Raw genomic sequence first — 16,313 nt, forward strand, 5'->3', positions numbered from 1 at the left:
TTGGGCGACGGAAAGTGGGAGTATCGGGGGACAGCGATAGAGGCAGCACCGTCGTTCCTTTCTCTTCTCCTCTCTAATCCCCTCGTCTCCAAACAGTAAAAGAGCTGAGCTGGGATGAGTTGTATAGAAGCTCTGAAGATTCGATGTGCAAGATTAAAGTGTATTGGACCGCAGCATAGAATTTGCAAGAGGAATAGAGTAGAAGGAAGGAAAGCTGAAAGGATTTATCGAAACGATAAGATTATTTATATTTACATATATTACATATTTATATAATATATATGTAATATTCATATAATATTTAGTTTAGAATATTAAATAATATATTAGTCTTTAATATTAAATATATATATTATCATTTATATTAATATAATTATTAGTATTTTAGTAAGTATTTTTATACCAAGATGGTACGTAAGTGCTGTGTGCCCAAATGCATTTCGAAGAAGGATACACCTGTACATAGGCTTCCACGAGATACACAAAAAGCAGAACAATGGCTAAGAACAATTGGACGGACTGATTTGATAGGTAACATAGAAATAATAATATTTATATTAATATGGAAATAATATTTATATTTGCTTATGTTGGAAATATAAGCATACGCACATATACGCACTCATATGTGTGTGTGTGTGTGTGTGTGTGTGTGTGTGTGTGTGTGTGTGTATGCGCGCGCGTGTGTGTGTGTAATATATAATATGTTTACAAAGATTTTGTTTATATTACAGGTGCATCGAATACAATACTGGAAGAATTACGGATCTGTAGGGTAGATCGGGGCACGTTGTCACACGGGGCACGTTGTCACATCGGCTTTATTTAAAAAACTAATAACCAGAGGGCAGCACCCGTCATTCCCAAAACGTGTTAGTGTATGCCCATCTTTGGTGTGTTTACAGTGTTGAGATTGCTCCAGCCGTGTTGACGTAAAATCAACTTGAAAGTTTTGCGACCGTAAGTAAAATTTTATTGTCTAACATTCAACGTACTGGACATGAAGCTTATGTTTTTTCAGAATAGACCTTTATATTATCTTAAAGTATGTACTTTTACCTACCGCGTGCAATACCTAACCTTATGAATATCTCAAACGTGTCGGCCATGAGGCTGTTTGGAGTAAAAAAATGCCCTCGGGGCACGTTGTCACGAATTTTAATGTCATAGGTGCAATTGGGATATGGTGCGCTCCTACAAACGGAAAACTGCGAGAGCCGCAGTAGTCGATCTAGAAGTAATTTGTCTTGCTGTTAACGATCAATAAGTTGCGCATTCGAGTGGAATTCTTGTATTTAGATTAAGACGAAAACTTCGTGCTTTTTGTACTTTTTTGAAATAAAATAAATGTTTCTGTGAAGGATTTTACTTTTTTACATTGCAGCGCACTATAATATATTGATATTTACGTTGAATACAGTTTGGATAACATTTTGCATGCAATTACATTTGATGTGACAACGTGCCCCGGTCACGGGGCACGTTGTCAAAAGCGACCTGTCGTTATTTATTGTTATGTAACAACTGTAGAGTAACAATCACACAAAATTCGATACTGTCCAATTGAAGCTGAGGGTTCACTCGAAATTTTGGCATATCACAGTACTCGCAAATATTGAATGTAAAAAATACAAAAAATATTGAAAAAAATGTGTGACAACGTGCCCCGGTCTACCCTACTTTACATTTTCCAGATCATATGATTCTTGTTGACACAAAAAGACGTGTACTAAAAAATGATGCTATTCCATCTATGCATCTATCAGATAAAATAGAAACTGTTAATATTAATATCAATATTAACAGTAATAATAATGACATTATGTCATGTAATGCCAGTAATAGTAAAATCAATGAAACAGTTGAAAATGTGCAGTGCAATCCTAATTCTATATCATTAAATTCTAAAGACAAAGTGCTAGAATTACAAAAGAATATGAGAAGAATAAAGAAATCCATTTATAAAAAAAACAGAATTATTGAAAAACAGAGAAGAGAAAAGAAGAATTTACAACGAAACAAATGGAAGAATATTACTACAGACTTGACAAAATATCAGAAAATCTTTTTCGATATGATTGAAAAAAATCTAAAGCGTGCATCAGGGGTATGTTTGTTTAAAATTTTGTTACTGTAATGTTTTATTATCTTTGTACTTTCTTATTTCTTTTATTTCTTTATTTTATTTTTCTATGGCTGCGTTCCGATATTCACTGCCAGTACTGCAAATCTATAATTTATGTCACGCACATTATAGATTTTCAGTACTAGTAGTGAATTTCGGAACGCAGTCTCAATTTCTATTTTATTTTTTAATTATTTTTTTATTCTTGTTTTATAATTTTTTAAATTTATATTACACTTTTTTTCGATCTGCTCATTAACTGATTATATTTATGTTTGTGCTAATTTTCCTGCGTGTGGATTATGGTGTGTATCTGTTTTTGAGACACTAATGTGTCGTCTGGACTATTGATCTATTTCCTGATTTTCAATCTATCGATTTTGCATTATGAACTTTAAGATCTTTAAATGCATTTGTGGTATGCATGTTATGTGCAGTTATCTTATAAGGCAATATTTTATATTGGATAACTTAAGAAAATATTTTCAGCAAGGTAAGGTTCAATAACCCAGATAGCCAAGTCTGTCGAAAACAGATTTTGTAAAATCTTGCTACAAATGTTGTTGACAAAAAGGATACAAATTTAATACAGAATTTGATTTAACAAATAATGTCGACATAATGCTAGCAAATATGTAACAAAATCTGCTGACATAATTAGATAGCAAATTGCCAACAAAGTACGGGCAAATGTGGCCATGTAACCAGACAGCAAATTGGCAGCAAAAACTGAGCAAAATTTGCGTTGAGCACTCTAACAATAAATTGGCGGCAAAAATCGAGCAAAATCTGTGTAGCGTTGCCTGACGACACTTTGGCGGCAATATACGGGCAAATATACTCATATAACCAAACAGCAAATTGGCGGTAAAAACCGGGTAAGATTTGCGTCGAGCACTCTGACGATAAATTGGCGACAAAAACCGAGCAAGATCTGCGCAGCGCTATCCGATGACACATTAGCGACAAAATACGCGCAAGGTCTGCGCAGCGCTGTCTAATGATAAATTGGTGCAAAAATCGAGCAAGGTCTGCACAGTGCTGCGTAACGACAAATTGGTGGCAAAAATCGAGCAAGCTTTGTGTAGTGTTGTCTGATGACAAATTGGCGGCAAAAACCGAGCAAGACCTATCACAATTTAACGATATATTGATATTAATTATATATTTTTTTATTCTTATATATATATATATATATATATATATATATACATATTGCTAGAACGATAAAAAGACTACTGAATATAAAGTATTTTTGAATACTTTTATGCTCATTATACACTGTTCCTCCTTAAACGCATTAAATTAAATGAACATTGAACAGATTAAATAATGAGCACGCGCGGTCATATAGATTAGCTATAACATGGCTATTACACGGCAGCTTAAAATCCGGTTTAATAACTATATATACTCTATATTCTCCAATCCAAAATTTTTTTCTTTTGATTATAATAATTATTTAAATATGAGCCTATTTTGATATTTTAAACATTTGAATAAATCTCTTTTAATATACAGGATGTTTCCTAAGTAAGTGAATAAACTTGAAGGGGATATTTTTTGGCTTATTTTAAGAAGAAAAGGTCCTATGTGTTCTAAACTGCTTCGTTTTAAAAATACAGAGTGTTAAAGTTGTGCAAAATAAAATGAAAATTTCGAAATTCTGGAAACCGTTTAAAAATATTTTATTCGCCTTGCTCGTAAATACGCCTTGCTTGACGAGCATTTCCGTTAGCAAGACCCCCAGATAGCACAAGACGTCCTCAGGATCGTCCTGAATATGTCCAGGATGTCCTCAGGATCGTCCTCAACATGTCCAGCACTGGTTTCTGACATTTACCCGACATTAACAAAAAATTATATTCGTATATCCAATTCAAAATGTTATTACTCTTTTTAAACTGAATTTGTTTCTTAAGATGATTTTTGAAAAATTATATATTTGCGCTGGTTATGATATATGTAGACTATATATATAACGCTTACATTAAATTAAGAAGTAGTCTACCACGTAAGGCAGTTGGCTCACGATCCAGAGGTCCCGAGTTCGAATCCCACCAAGGTAAGTGTGTTTTTCAAATACGAGAAAATATTTATAATCATAAACTGCATCTTAAGAAACAAATTTAGTTAAAATAGTAATAAAATTTCGAAATAAATATTATATAATTTTTTTTGACAGTGTTGCGCATTCCTTGCACGGTTTTTGAGGACAATTTGTCGTCGGACAGCGCTACGCAAAGCTTGCTCGGTTTTTGCCAATTATTTGTCGTCAGACAGCACTACGCAAAGCTTGCTCGGTGTTTGTCGACAATTTGTTGGCAGACAACGCTAGACAAAGCTTGCTCGGTATTTGCCGACAGTTTGTTGGCAGACAACGCTACACAAAACTTGCTCGGTTTTTGCTGCCAATTTGCTGTCTGGTTATGTACACAGACTTTGCTAGCAAAACACGAGCTTAAAGATGACACAGATGGCACCGGATTTGACACCAATCTTTGAACGAATTTGATGCCATCTTGGCGACAATTTGCTATCAAATTGCTTACTGGGAAGGTTTTGAAAAATTTTTTTACTTGCAAGAGTTCTTAAACATTTTAATCTAATGTAACTTTAAAATTTTTTAACTAAGATTAATTATGTATTTAGGTGACATATTTTAAAATAAAGGATACATGGAAAAATGTGGAACAAGGGAGGACAAAGAAACAGAATAGTTAAATTTCAAAAATAGAAGAGAAAAAAAGGCTAATCCTAACAACGCATAATATTTATGAATATAAGACATAAAATATGTAAGTAAATAATGATATTTTTAGTACGAATTATGTATTTTATTCCTATACGCAATTTTTACATACAAATTTTATTTTCTATTTTAGATTGTTGTCAGCGAAGGTGGTGCAGTTGTCTACAATAACGTTGAGTTTAGGAAGAAATAGAACTTAATTTACATTATCTGTATATTGTATTATCTGTATATTGATTATATATTTCTATCATATATTGCATATTATCCCTTAAATGCCACCCGGGGTCCAGCGGACCCCAGACCCTTTAGAATGATATATTTTCAAATGTTCCCGCCAAAAATGGAGCTCATATTTATTTATTTATTATTTTTTATTTTTTTGATTTTGGAGCCAATATTTTAACTGTTGGCGATCTTAATTTTTTATACTATGTTGAAATTGAAATTTTAACAATATAAGCATTTTATTCTCTTTTCTAAGCCTTGAACAACATTGAAAATAATTTTCATAACTAAATATCAAAAAATCAATAAGTAAGGAGACATTTTTCATGCTGGGGTCTTTTAGACCCCATGTGTCATTTACGAGATTCTTGAGAGGTGTGGCATTTAAGGGTTATATTTCTGATACTATATTTTAAATATTGAAACTGATGGTGTATTATATAATAAACTAAATATTTATAATAATTACCTTTATTACTTTCCCATTTTTGTAGTATTTTAATATATTTCAAAGTCTTTCTTTTACCGATCGTCATTTAATAGAATGTTGTAATTTTAGTTATTATTAATTATTATTATTTTATATTAAAATATTTTTATGTCAAAATATACACTTTACAAAATATGTTACACACACCCACACACACGCATCTCTATTCACACATTCATTCGTTAATTTATTCGTTCAAATCCATTCAAATCATACAAAAAGAAACATTTTCTGATTTTATATGTGGGCAACAAAAATAAATTGCATATACACAACACAGTCAAATATATAATATATATGTATATACACGCGCGCGCGTGTGCGTGTACTGTGTAGCAAAGTAGGGGAGACCGGGGCTAGACCGCTAACGGGGTAAATCCGCCAAATCAAATATCTCGGAACCTGTATATTGTGCGAACTCGCTATTAACATTGTAAACGCTGCTTATGGTACCCATGTGACCAACGGAGTTTCGGCAGGTTACCTGCCGTGTTATGATTTTTACGGAGGCAAACGTGTTTTCGTGGTGAAAAGTGAAATTTTCTGCGCGTGGAAATTTTGTAATATCTGCAATAATATTTGCTCTCCAAATCTCGAGGTACGTGATTATAAATGCATGCTGATTATAAAGAGTAATGCATGCTGAACACGAATCCAGTGTAGATATCTAATATTTCATGGGCGATCAAACCTGAAACTGATTTATCCCGGGGGGGTGGCGGTTCAACCCCGGCATTTTTGAGATTTCAATTTTTGCACCGTTGTCGTTTTTGCTTTATACCGGTTAAACAAAGCGACGTAGATAAAAATTTCCTGTATAAATTTTGTAGCTAAAGGTTTACTCTTTACAGTGGTATACCACATTTAACTACAATTATTTATTTTGTTGTTAAAAATCGGCACCGAAAAAAAACTAACGGTCTAGCCCCGGTCTCCCCTAATTAGTAGTTTTTAATTGATCTTAATACAGAAAATGAGGTCAAAATTATAACGATTTCTATTAAATAGATATTCTGTAAAAGAAATACGCACGAAAGTATGTAATAATTTTAATATATATATAAAACGATGGAAATTACCGTTTAATAAACAAAAAATATTACTTTCAAATATTTATTACATGTTAATTTTTGTAATTACTATTATATAATATTGTAAATTTGATTATGATACCATTTTATATTCTGCAGGGACAACGTTATAGTGTAGAACAGAAAGCCTTCGCATTAACACTTTACAAGACTATGGGGAAGCATGCATATAATACTTTAAGATCAATGTTTAAACAAATTCCTTCGATACAAACATTACAATCGGTGTTGCACAAAATACCTGTATATCCTGGATTAAACCCATTTATTTTGAGACATTTAGAGAGTGTAGCTCAAAAAATGTCAATGAAAGAAAAAATATGTATTCTGATGTGGGATGAGGTATCTATCCAACCTAAATGCACTTATGACATTCAGAAGGATGTCATTTGTGGTCTTGAGGATTGGGGCAACAATCGAACGGGATCATGCTTTAGTTTTTATGTTACGCGGATTACATTCTGGCTGGAAGATGCCACTTTTATTTAATTTTTGTGATAAACAGACTAATACCGCTCAGTTAATTAGATGCATTAAAGAAGTAGTATTAGAAATTACAAAAACAGGCTTCCACATAGTTGCAACAGTGTGCGATCAAGGTTCCTCTAATGTAGCTGCAATTAAAGAGCTATTATTTCAAACAACAAAGAAAAGGAATTTGGAAAATAGAGCACAAAGTAAATATATAAATGAGAAATAAGATGAAAATGTATGTGCGCGTGCATGAATTTATTTTAATTTATCTTGTTTTATAGATCAAACATACGAAGTTGGAAACTAGGAAATAATACATCTATATGATCCTCCACATCTGATAAAAGGTATTCGAAATAATTGGCTATCGAAAGATTTATTACAGGTTTCCAATGCTCCGGGAGAGAAAGACCAATATGCATCGTGGGATATATTAAAAACAGCTTGGATCATAGATAAAAAGATCAATACAATTCGACCACTTTTAAAGAAAATTACAGCGGAGCATATGGTAGAAGAAAAAATTAGTAAAATGCGTGTAAAAAATGCAGTCCAAGCAATGAGTGGAACGATGGCTAGTGTTATTCAAACATTCGCAACATCGAAATGTAAGTACTTACGTAATAAAAAAAGAATAAATAATTTAATCTTTAAGAACTGTAATTCTAGTTTTTCTTCTTTGCACAAAAAATAGTATAAGAAAAAACATTGTGTAACTATAAAAAAAAATATCTATCATATTTGTATAATTTGTTTTATTTTTTCATTTTTACTTGGTTAACATGTACACACATACAAATATTTGAATGGAGATTATTGTATACGGTTATATTTTTTTATTAGTGTATTATTTATTAGTTTATAAATGTATTAGGTTTTTATTCGTGTGTTAATTTATGTATTTATTAATATATATGTTTATATTCATGTAGGCACTGTATCTATAAACAATGAAGAAATTCAAATAGGAGAAGAAGAAGGAATAGCAACAGTGACAGCAGTAAATTTCTTCAACGATCTTTTTGACAGCGTGAATGGAGACGATAAAAGAGAAGACAGCAACGAATCGCGTTGTTCTGTAACTAAAGACAGCAATCATCATCTATTTTGGGTAAATGCGAAAAATATATTGCGTAAAACAGCATTCGTTGAGAAAATTTCGCGTACAGTAAATAAATTGGTACCAACTTTAAAAAATTGGTTGTTAACAATTGACGGGTTTCAAAAACTGTGGAAAATTTTAAGTGAAAAATATAATTTTGTAAAATTAAATACTAGATTTTGTAATCAGGATCCATTAGAAAATTTTTTTGGCCAAATTCGTAGTCATGCTGTACGTAATATTAATCCCACACCTCGTCACTTTCAAGAATCGTTTTTTACTTTACTTGTAAATAATACGCAATGTATTTCAATGCGTCGCGGTAATTGTGAAGTTACAAATAATAATTTTAATTTGTTATGTACATTTGAAAATTATTTAGAACATAACGACATGCGTAATATTATGTGTAATGACGATGAAGCATCTGAATTAATTACGGATAAAAATGTTGCCGATGAAGTAATTGTAGCATCTTCTGTAGATTACCAAAATGAAATTGTTAAGTTAGTTCTTAAAGAAGTTAATTCTTGTACAAATTGTGAAAATAGTTTAAGAAATAATTCATTTTTATTTTTCATAAAACAAATTACAAGCGTTACAAATAAATTGTTAAAAACTAAAGCTCATCGTCGTAACGTTTTAAAAGTACTGTTAGATTTTTTAGAAAATTGGAACGCTAATATGGATTGGCATGAATGCATAGAACATCATGCTAATATGTATAAAATTGTAGTGCGTATAATTGCGATTAACAATATTGTATGGTGGTGTAATCATAAGAATGAAATTATTAATATTAATAATAATAATATAGAAATGTTAGAGCGCGATGTCATAAATAACGTGTGTGATATGAAACAAATACGTGAATCGTATAAAAATAATGTAAAAAAAAGAAAAAAAAATTTACAGGATTATAAGAATTCTATTAAAAAAAGGCATTGTAAATAATTTCGTTTTATGAATGTTAAATTGTAACTGCATGTATGAGTAGTTAAAAAAATCAGTTAGGTAGGTCCTTCTACTTCGATCAATCATCTACCTGAAGATGTCATATTTTCCTGTTAGGAAGGTATGCTTTCAGGCAGTGTGGTGGATTTGGGGTGGAGATGAGATCGAAGGAAAGATGCAAAATTCTAGCGAAAGCAGAACATGTTGCATCTGAGAAGAAGTGTAGTTGTATGTGAAGAAGCAGTGTGATTGTAAAAGTGTGATTGTATGGATTCAAAATTTTGTATGCCTAGAATGTGTGCGATTTTTTTATTATACTTTATTTCTTTTTATTCTGTGTTTATATTATGTATTGCAATGGTCATTGTATTTAATTGTAATGTGTGAATGATGTATGTTATATATGTTGCAAGTTGGGTGAAACATGTATGTGCTTTGCAACATATTTTTTAACCACACCGGATACTTGACATTTTTATATCCGACAGTTCGCAGTCTGTGTTAAGTGAGACGGGAAAATATGTTGCAATTATATTTCTTACATGTATACAAGTTATATATTTTGTAAGCTACTAATTATATTTGAATATATGTACAAGTTGTTAGAAATAAAAATGAAGTGATATGATCTCGAATTCATGTAAACTAATTTTAAGTGAATTTAGGTAGTATTGTTCTAATTCTGTATATATAATTTAATAAATCAGTGTCCCAAGAGTTGATTGTTTATTTTGTGCAATAAACTTTGCATCAGTTGTAGATCAGAGTCAATTAATGAATAAAGTCAAATAATGCGTTTCAGCAACGCTTATGCTTTTTAAGCGCAATATCTACTACGGGCAAGATTTGCTATTATAAAAATATATAAAAAATCTTATTAATCTAATAATAGGATATTATAATAGGGTATATTTATAATTAAACAACTAGCAATATACATACATACATCTTTATTAATCAATCAGGTAATCTGTAATGTCACATATTCGGCCATTTTGGAAACATTCCTCGATCCATTTACATTTGACAATTTTTATAGATGTTTGCTCACGTGCATTCATGTTTTTCACAATAGTGCTTGTCTCATCGCTTGTGTCTTCTACAAACGCATGCGTAACGGAATTATCAATGTTGTCTTTAACTGTACCTGACATGAAACGGAATTTAAATTTAGCATAACACGATCGATTCGCAAAGAATCCAATTATATCTCTAAACAGCGAATAAGACGATGTACTCCCGAATAATTCCTTGTCCATCTCTTTTTCCTGCTCACTGGTTAACTGGTCGTCCGCAAGCTAAATAATTTGCACGATTAAATTAGTGCGATAATTTATATATATATTTAGTAATAAACGTTAATTTCAAGTACCACGTTCGTCATCTTGCTGAATGAACGCTTCAAACTGTCTTCATTTGCATCAACAAAATAATTATCGTCATATTCATCACAGTTTTCTGCAACTTTGCTGTTTGTGAGTGGTACTACGCGCTTGCTGTACATCTCGCTGTCTTATCTAATTAAATGATATAAAATTATAAGTAACATAATTTCGGTATCCAATATGCTGTCAAATAATAATAAATTGTTTGTAACTAACCTGGCCTTATTTGAAATTCCGGATCTGGCAGAGCGATGCAGAGGTGGCTGCAATTGCTATTCAGATTAGTATGGCATCTACTCCCCACTCTCGTCACGTGACCTATTTTAGTTCTCTGTTTCCGGAGGGACAGAGCCAGGTGGCGCTGCGAAAGTGTCTCCTCCTCTTTCAAAAAAGTTTGTCCCCCCTGGTGATAGGACAAAGAGGAGAGTGGGTGACGGTCCTAGTGAGGATGGGAAGCGAGGAGGATAAATGGAGGGTGCTAGAGGCGAGAAGAAGGGAAGAGAACAGATTAAGGATTAAAATGGACGAGGACAAGTCAGTAGAGAGGAGAGTAAGAGAAAGAGAGGAGAAAGAAAGGAATAAGGAATGGAGGAAGGAGGAAGGCGGAAGGTTATATAGGACAGCGGACGAAGAGATAGCAAGTAAGATGGAGGAGAGCCTTCTGATGGATACAGACGAGGACGATGAAGATAGAAAAGGAGGAAAAGCGAAGGCAGAGTAAGGAGAAAGGACGGTGGCAAGCCGGAAGAGGTGGAGAGGCGGAAGGAGGGGGGAAGAGCTGCGACAGGAAGAAGAAAAGAAGAGGAACGACGGGGGCGAGGAAAAAAAATGGAAAAGGAAGGACAAAAGAGACCCGAGCAGAGGACGAGGAGAAGAAAGAGGAAATAGCTATGCCCGCACAGTGCGCGATATTTTCTACTTTTCTACTTAAGCCACCCGCGAGCCGCATAGTGTGGCAATAGTATTAGAGAAATATTTGCAAAAAACAATATAAATTTCCTTTTTGCTGTAAGATTTCATTAAATGTATTAAATGTATAAAATGAAGTTGTACAGAGTTGGGTACGTCCCTTTAAAACGCCCTTTGAGACCCCTTGGGGTGAATAAAGTATACATTCTATCTATCTATCTATCTATCTAGTATACATTAGATATATATAGATACATATTAGGTATATATATATATATATATATATATATATAATACTGTCATGTGTGAATTAACACTAATCCCTCCAACCCGCCCTTTCGTGTCCCACGAGTTTCTAACAGTCGTTTGTTCCGGAAAACAAATGATCGTCAAATAATCCCCCCACTCCTAAAAAAAGTTGTGGTGGGGAAACTCAGGCAGAAACTTCAGACTCTTCAGAGCCGCAGCTCATTTATTCTTGAAACGGCGAACAACCAAAATCTCAGTGGGACACGAAAGTGCATGGTTGGAGGATTACGTCAGTGTTGTGTGAAAGGTAAGTGTTTGAGATTGCGCTACTCTTGCGGGAAAGTGCGTTTGATTGTATGTCGGGGTTCGCTCGCCCTCAGCAATAGTTAAAGAAAGCGTTATGTAGAAATCGCATTATTGGCAGATTATGGCATGGATTTTCTCTCAGTCGCGTTCTGGAATATTCGCTGACATTCGCGCGGCAATAACAAAGTCACGCTACCGCGCCAACAAGGGAGAAAGTTCATGCCATAAACACCGCTGCTGAAAACAAGCAACGATCATTTCGAAAAGTCACGTGAAAACGGTGACGTCAACGCGATGACGTAGGCCACCGAGGGCCAATCACCCGCCCGAAATCATCGGTGAGCTGCCTGGAGGGAGCATCACCACGGAGGAGATAAAAGACCGCCGCTGCGCCGCGGAACCGATTTCGCTTGCCGATATCGCTCAGTATCTTTGTACGACCGCCATATTCCGCCGCGTTACACCGCTTTCCGCGTGGAGTTCCGCACCTGCTTGCTACTCGCTTGCTTGATCTCACCCGCTTAGAATCACCGCTCGTGCAAATCGCTTGAACGCTACTTGCAAACCGCTTAAACGCTACTCGCAATCCGCCCTCGACACCGAATTAGCTTGTGCAGCTAAATTCTCTGCTTTTCGCTGTGATAGATTCAGTGCGCGCTATCACTCACGGCTCTGAACTCTGTAAATAATTGTACACATTAGACTTTGAATATACTTTGTTTTATTTTTGTGTATTTCTGGACTTGCTGTTTTTTGTGGTCGTCTCGTTGCCTCGCGCTACATCGCGCTACCGCGTGCTCTCGAACATTTCTGGTCCTTCGAGCCGGATCTGACCGGCAACCGCTAACTCGGGAGTGCTTCTTCAACGGACGACTGCAGCCATGAGCATGGATCAGAGCGCCTTGTTGAACGGTCAGCACGACATCCACAGGCGCATCGCCCACGCGATGACCAATCTGAGGAAGCAGGGTACAGAGAACATCACCCTCGACGCTGTGAGAACTCGCCTCCGCATTCTCGACGACCTGTGGGCCAAGTTCGAATCAAACCACGATCTCATTCGGGCTTGCTACAGAGATCTCTACACCGAGAGTGAGTACTTTAAAACCGATTTCTTTGACACCGTCGAGAATGCGTACGTGCATCAGCACAGCCTGCTCACCACCTACGCAAGCACGTTGAAAGCCGCGTTGCCCCAGGTGCCAGCTGGGCCAGCGCAGGGAGGCGAACGCGCCCCCAAGACCTCGCTACCGCGTATCACGTTACCTCACTTCTCGGGCGCGTACGAGGAATGGCCTTCGTTTCGGGATCTCTTCCTGTCGGTCATCGGTGAGAATTCGTCGATCTCGAACACTGAGCGGTTCCACTACCTCCGATCCTGTCTGAAGGGGCCCGCTGAAAAATTAGTGCGTTCGTTAACAGTGACCGGAACCAATTACGACCGCGCGTGGGCCATTCTAAATAGACATTTCGAAAATAAAAGGGAGTTGATACGCTCCAACTTCGCCACGTTTACCGCCGTGGCGAAGATGAAGGGAGAAACCGCTGATGAGCTGAGCCGCGTCTTCAACGCCGTTACAACCGCAGTCAATGCCCAGGAGAGCATCGGGAGGCCCATCGAGTCTCATGGAATGGACCTCTTCAACCACCTGGTTGTCGAGCTCTTTGACCAGCGCACGCGACTCGAGTGGGAATCGTTCATCTCCGACTCCGTCGATCCGCCGGAGCACGAGAAGCTCACGGACTTCATTGCGAAGCGTGTCCTCACGCTAAACGCCGCGAAACCGAAACCCGCCGCGAAAGCCTCCGAATCCGCTCGGTCCGCGAAGACCCACGTTGCGAAGCAAGGGTCAAAAGACAGTTCCGATCCGCAGTGCGCCCAGTGCAGGGGAAAGCACTCGTTGATGACGTGCAGCGAGTTCAAAGCCAAGTCCGGCAAAGAACGTAAGGCTGTGGTCGAGTCCAGCCGGTTGTGCTACAACTGCCTCGGCAATCACCCCGTCGCGAAGTGCCAATCGACTAAGAACTGCTTTACGTGCAAGGCTCGGCATCACACGATGCTTCATGAAGCCTACGTTCCCGCGTCGGCGTCCGCGGAGGTCAGTGCGCTGTCCGCCGTGCGCTCCGCTGACGATCGCAAGGCGATCCTCCTCGCGACCGCGCGAGTGACCATCGCCGACCGCCACGGGAATCCACATTCCGCTCGAGTCCTCATCGATCAAGGATCTGAGGTTTCGATCATCGCCGAGCCACTCGTGCAAAGGTTGCACCTGCAACGCTCTCGTTCCGCCGTATCAATCTTCGGAATCGGGGGGTCGAAATCCGGGTCAACCCGCGGGAAAGTGACGGTAAACCTCACGTCGAAAACGACCGGGGCCACGATTTCCGCCGTCGCGTTCGTGCTGCCCCGCCTGTCTCTCTATCAAGGCTCGACGACGAAGAGCCCCGCTGCGTGGCCCCATCTCAAAGGGCTGCCTCTGGCCGATGCGCAGTTTTCGGCTGGAGATCCGGTCGAGCTACTCCTCGGAGCGGAAGTCTGCTCCACCATTCTCGAAGATGGCATTCGCAAGGGTGGACCGAACGCTCCGATCGCTCAGAAAATCGCCTTCGGATGGATCCTTTCCGGAGGTTGCGGTGCCTCGGCTCTCCTCGCGCGCGGCAGCTTCCAAGCAACGGCCGACCACGAGTTGGCCGATCTCGTGCGCCGCTTCTGGGAGCAAGAAGCAGAGCCTTCCGCTCCCTCCGCCCTCACGCCAGAAGAACAGAAGTGCGAGGACTTCTACGTGCAAACGCACTCCCGCACGGGACGGTACGTGGTCCGATTACCGTCCTCCAGGGAGCCAACGACGTTGGCCGAGACACGCCGACCGGCCGAACGCCTGTTGACCGCCATGGAGCGGAAATGCCAGAGGGACCCCCGGTTCGGCGAGCTCTACCGCACGTTCATGCGAGAATATGAGGATCTGAAACATATGGAGTCAGCTGCTTCTCAAGACCACGAAATCACTCCTGAATGCTACTTACCTCACCATGGTGTGCTTCGGGAATCGAGCACCTCCACTAAACTGAGGGTGGTGTTCAATGGGTCGCAACAAACGCCGTCCGGCGAGTCGTTGAATCACCACCTCCTCGTGGGCGCCAATCTGCTGCCCGCTCTCGCCGACGTCTTAATGCGCTGGCGCTGGCACCGCTACGCCTTCGTCACGGACATCGAGAAGATGTACCGGCAGATCCTCATCCACCCGGACGATCGGAAATACCAGTGCATCCTCTGGCGTTGCACCCTCCTCGCCCTCGTGTGCGTGTACCTGCTCCTGACGGTGACGTACGGTCTAGCGTGCGCGCCCTTCTTGGCCATTCGAACGTTGCGACAGTTGGCCCACGACGAACAATCGCGATATCCACAGGGAGCGAGCACGCTGCTCGAGGACACCTACGTGGATGACGTTGTCTCGGGCGCGAACACCGTGTCCGACGCGATCACCAAACAAACGGAACTCCGTGGGTTGTGCACGGCGGGCGGGTTCCCACTCCGGAAGTGGGCCGCGAATTGCGAGGAGGTACTGGCTGGAATCCCTCCCGAGCACCGACTCCACCACGAACCGCACTCGTGGGAAAATGACAGTTTTTCAACCCTCGGGTTATTGTGGCACCCGAGCGAGGACACTTTCGCGTTCGCGATTCACCCGCGCCCGGTTCCGGAATTCACGAAGAGACGCGTTCTCGCCGAAACCGCTCGCCTCTTTGATCCGTTGGGATGGCTCGCCCCCGTAGTGATTCGCGCGAAGATCCTGATCCAGTCCGCGTGGCTCCAACGACTTGATTGGGACGATCCGCTTTCCGTCGCCGACGCGCACTGCTGGAGGGGCTTCCTCGAGGAACTGCCTCTTCTCTCCCGCTTGCGCGTAAACCGCTGGCTTGACAGCGGAGACGAGAACGCGCAAGTGGAGCTGCACGGCTTTGCCGACGCGTCCGAGCGAGGATACGCCGCGGCCGTGTACAGTGAGGAGCATAAATGAGTTCCGTTACCCGGTGAGCTACGGTGCAGAGCGGTGCAGATGAGCGCGCTACCTCTAGGTCGGTTACCGTCCTACTTACAGCCACGGTCGATAAAAGGTTCAAATACAGAACCGCGAACGCGTAAAAATAGTCAGTCACGCTGTATTGCACGCGCGTGCATTTGATTAAAAAAACATGTTTAATACAATTTGATACACACAATTAATATTTATTACATACAGTATAACA

At 39.1% G+C, this 16,313-nt stretch overlaps 1 protein-coding gene and 2 long non-coding RNA genes across 3 annotated transcripts; 1 reads left to right on the plus strand and 2 right to left on the minus strand.

Moving 5' to 3' along the window:
• The first annotated feature begins 407 nt into the window (after window positions 1–407).
• LOC139780453 (uncharacterized) lies at window positions 408–3,684 on the plus strand. The gene is made up of 3 exons (XM_071719076.1): window positions 408–531; window positions 735–771; window positions 1,678–3,684. The coding sequence occupies exons 1-3, from the start codon at window positions 408–410 to the stop codon at window positions 2,135–2,137; spliced, it is 621 nt and encodes a 206-aa protein (XP_071575177.1). The 3' UTR covers window positions 2,138–3,684.
• A 6,467-nt stretch (window positions 3,685–10,151) lies between these two features.
• LOC139780457 (uncharacterized) lies at window positions 10,152–11,713 on the minus strand. The gene is made up of 2 exons (XR_011720246.1): window positions 10,589–11,713; window positions 10,152–10,514 (listed from the first exon to the last, which is right to left on the minus strand). It is a non-coding gene; the product is annotated as an uncharacterized lncRNA (long non-coding RNA).
• A 106-nt stretch (window positions 11,714–11,819) lies between these two features.
• On the minus strand, window positions 11,820–16,051 carry LOC139780458 (uncharacterized). The gene is made up of 3 exons (XR_011720247.1): window positions 15,090–16,051; window positions 13,332–15,028; window positions 11,820–13,021 (listed from the first exon to the last, which is right to left on the minus strand). It is a non-coding gene; the product is annotated as an uncharacterized lncRNA (long non-coding RNA).
• Window positions 16,052–16,313: the final 262 nt, after the last annotated feature.

The sequence above is a fragment of the Temnothorax nylanderi genome, unplaced genomic scaffold, assembly GCF_030848795.1.
Source record: "Temnothorax nylanderi isolate EJ_2023f unplaced genomic scaffold, tnyl_v1.0 TNYL_tig0279_pilon, whole genome shotgun sequence".
Classification (NCBI taxonomy): Eukaryota; Metazoa; Arthropoda; class Insecta; order Hymenoptera; family Formicidae; genus Temnothorax; species Temnothorax nylanderi.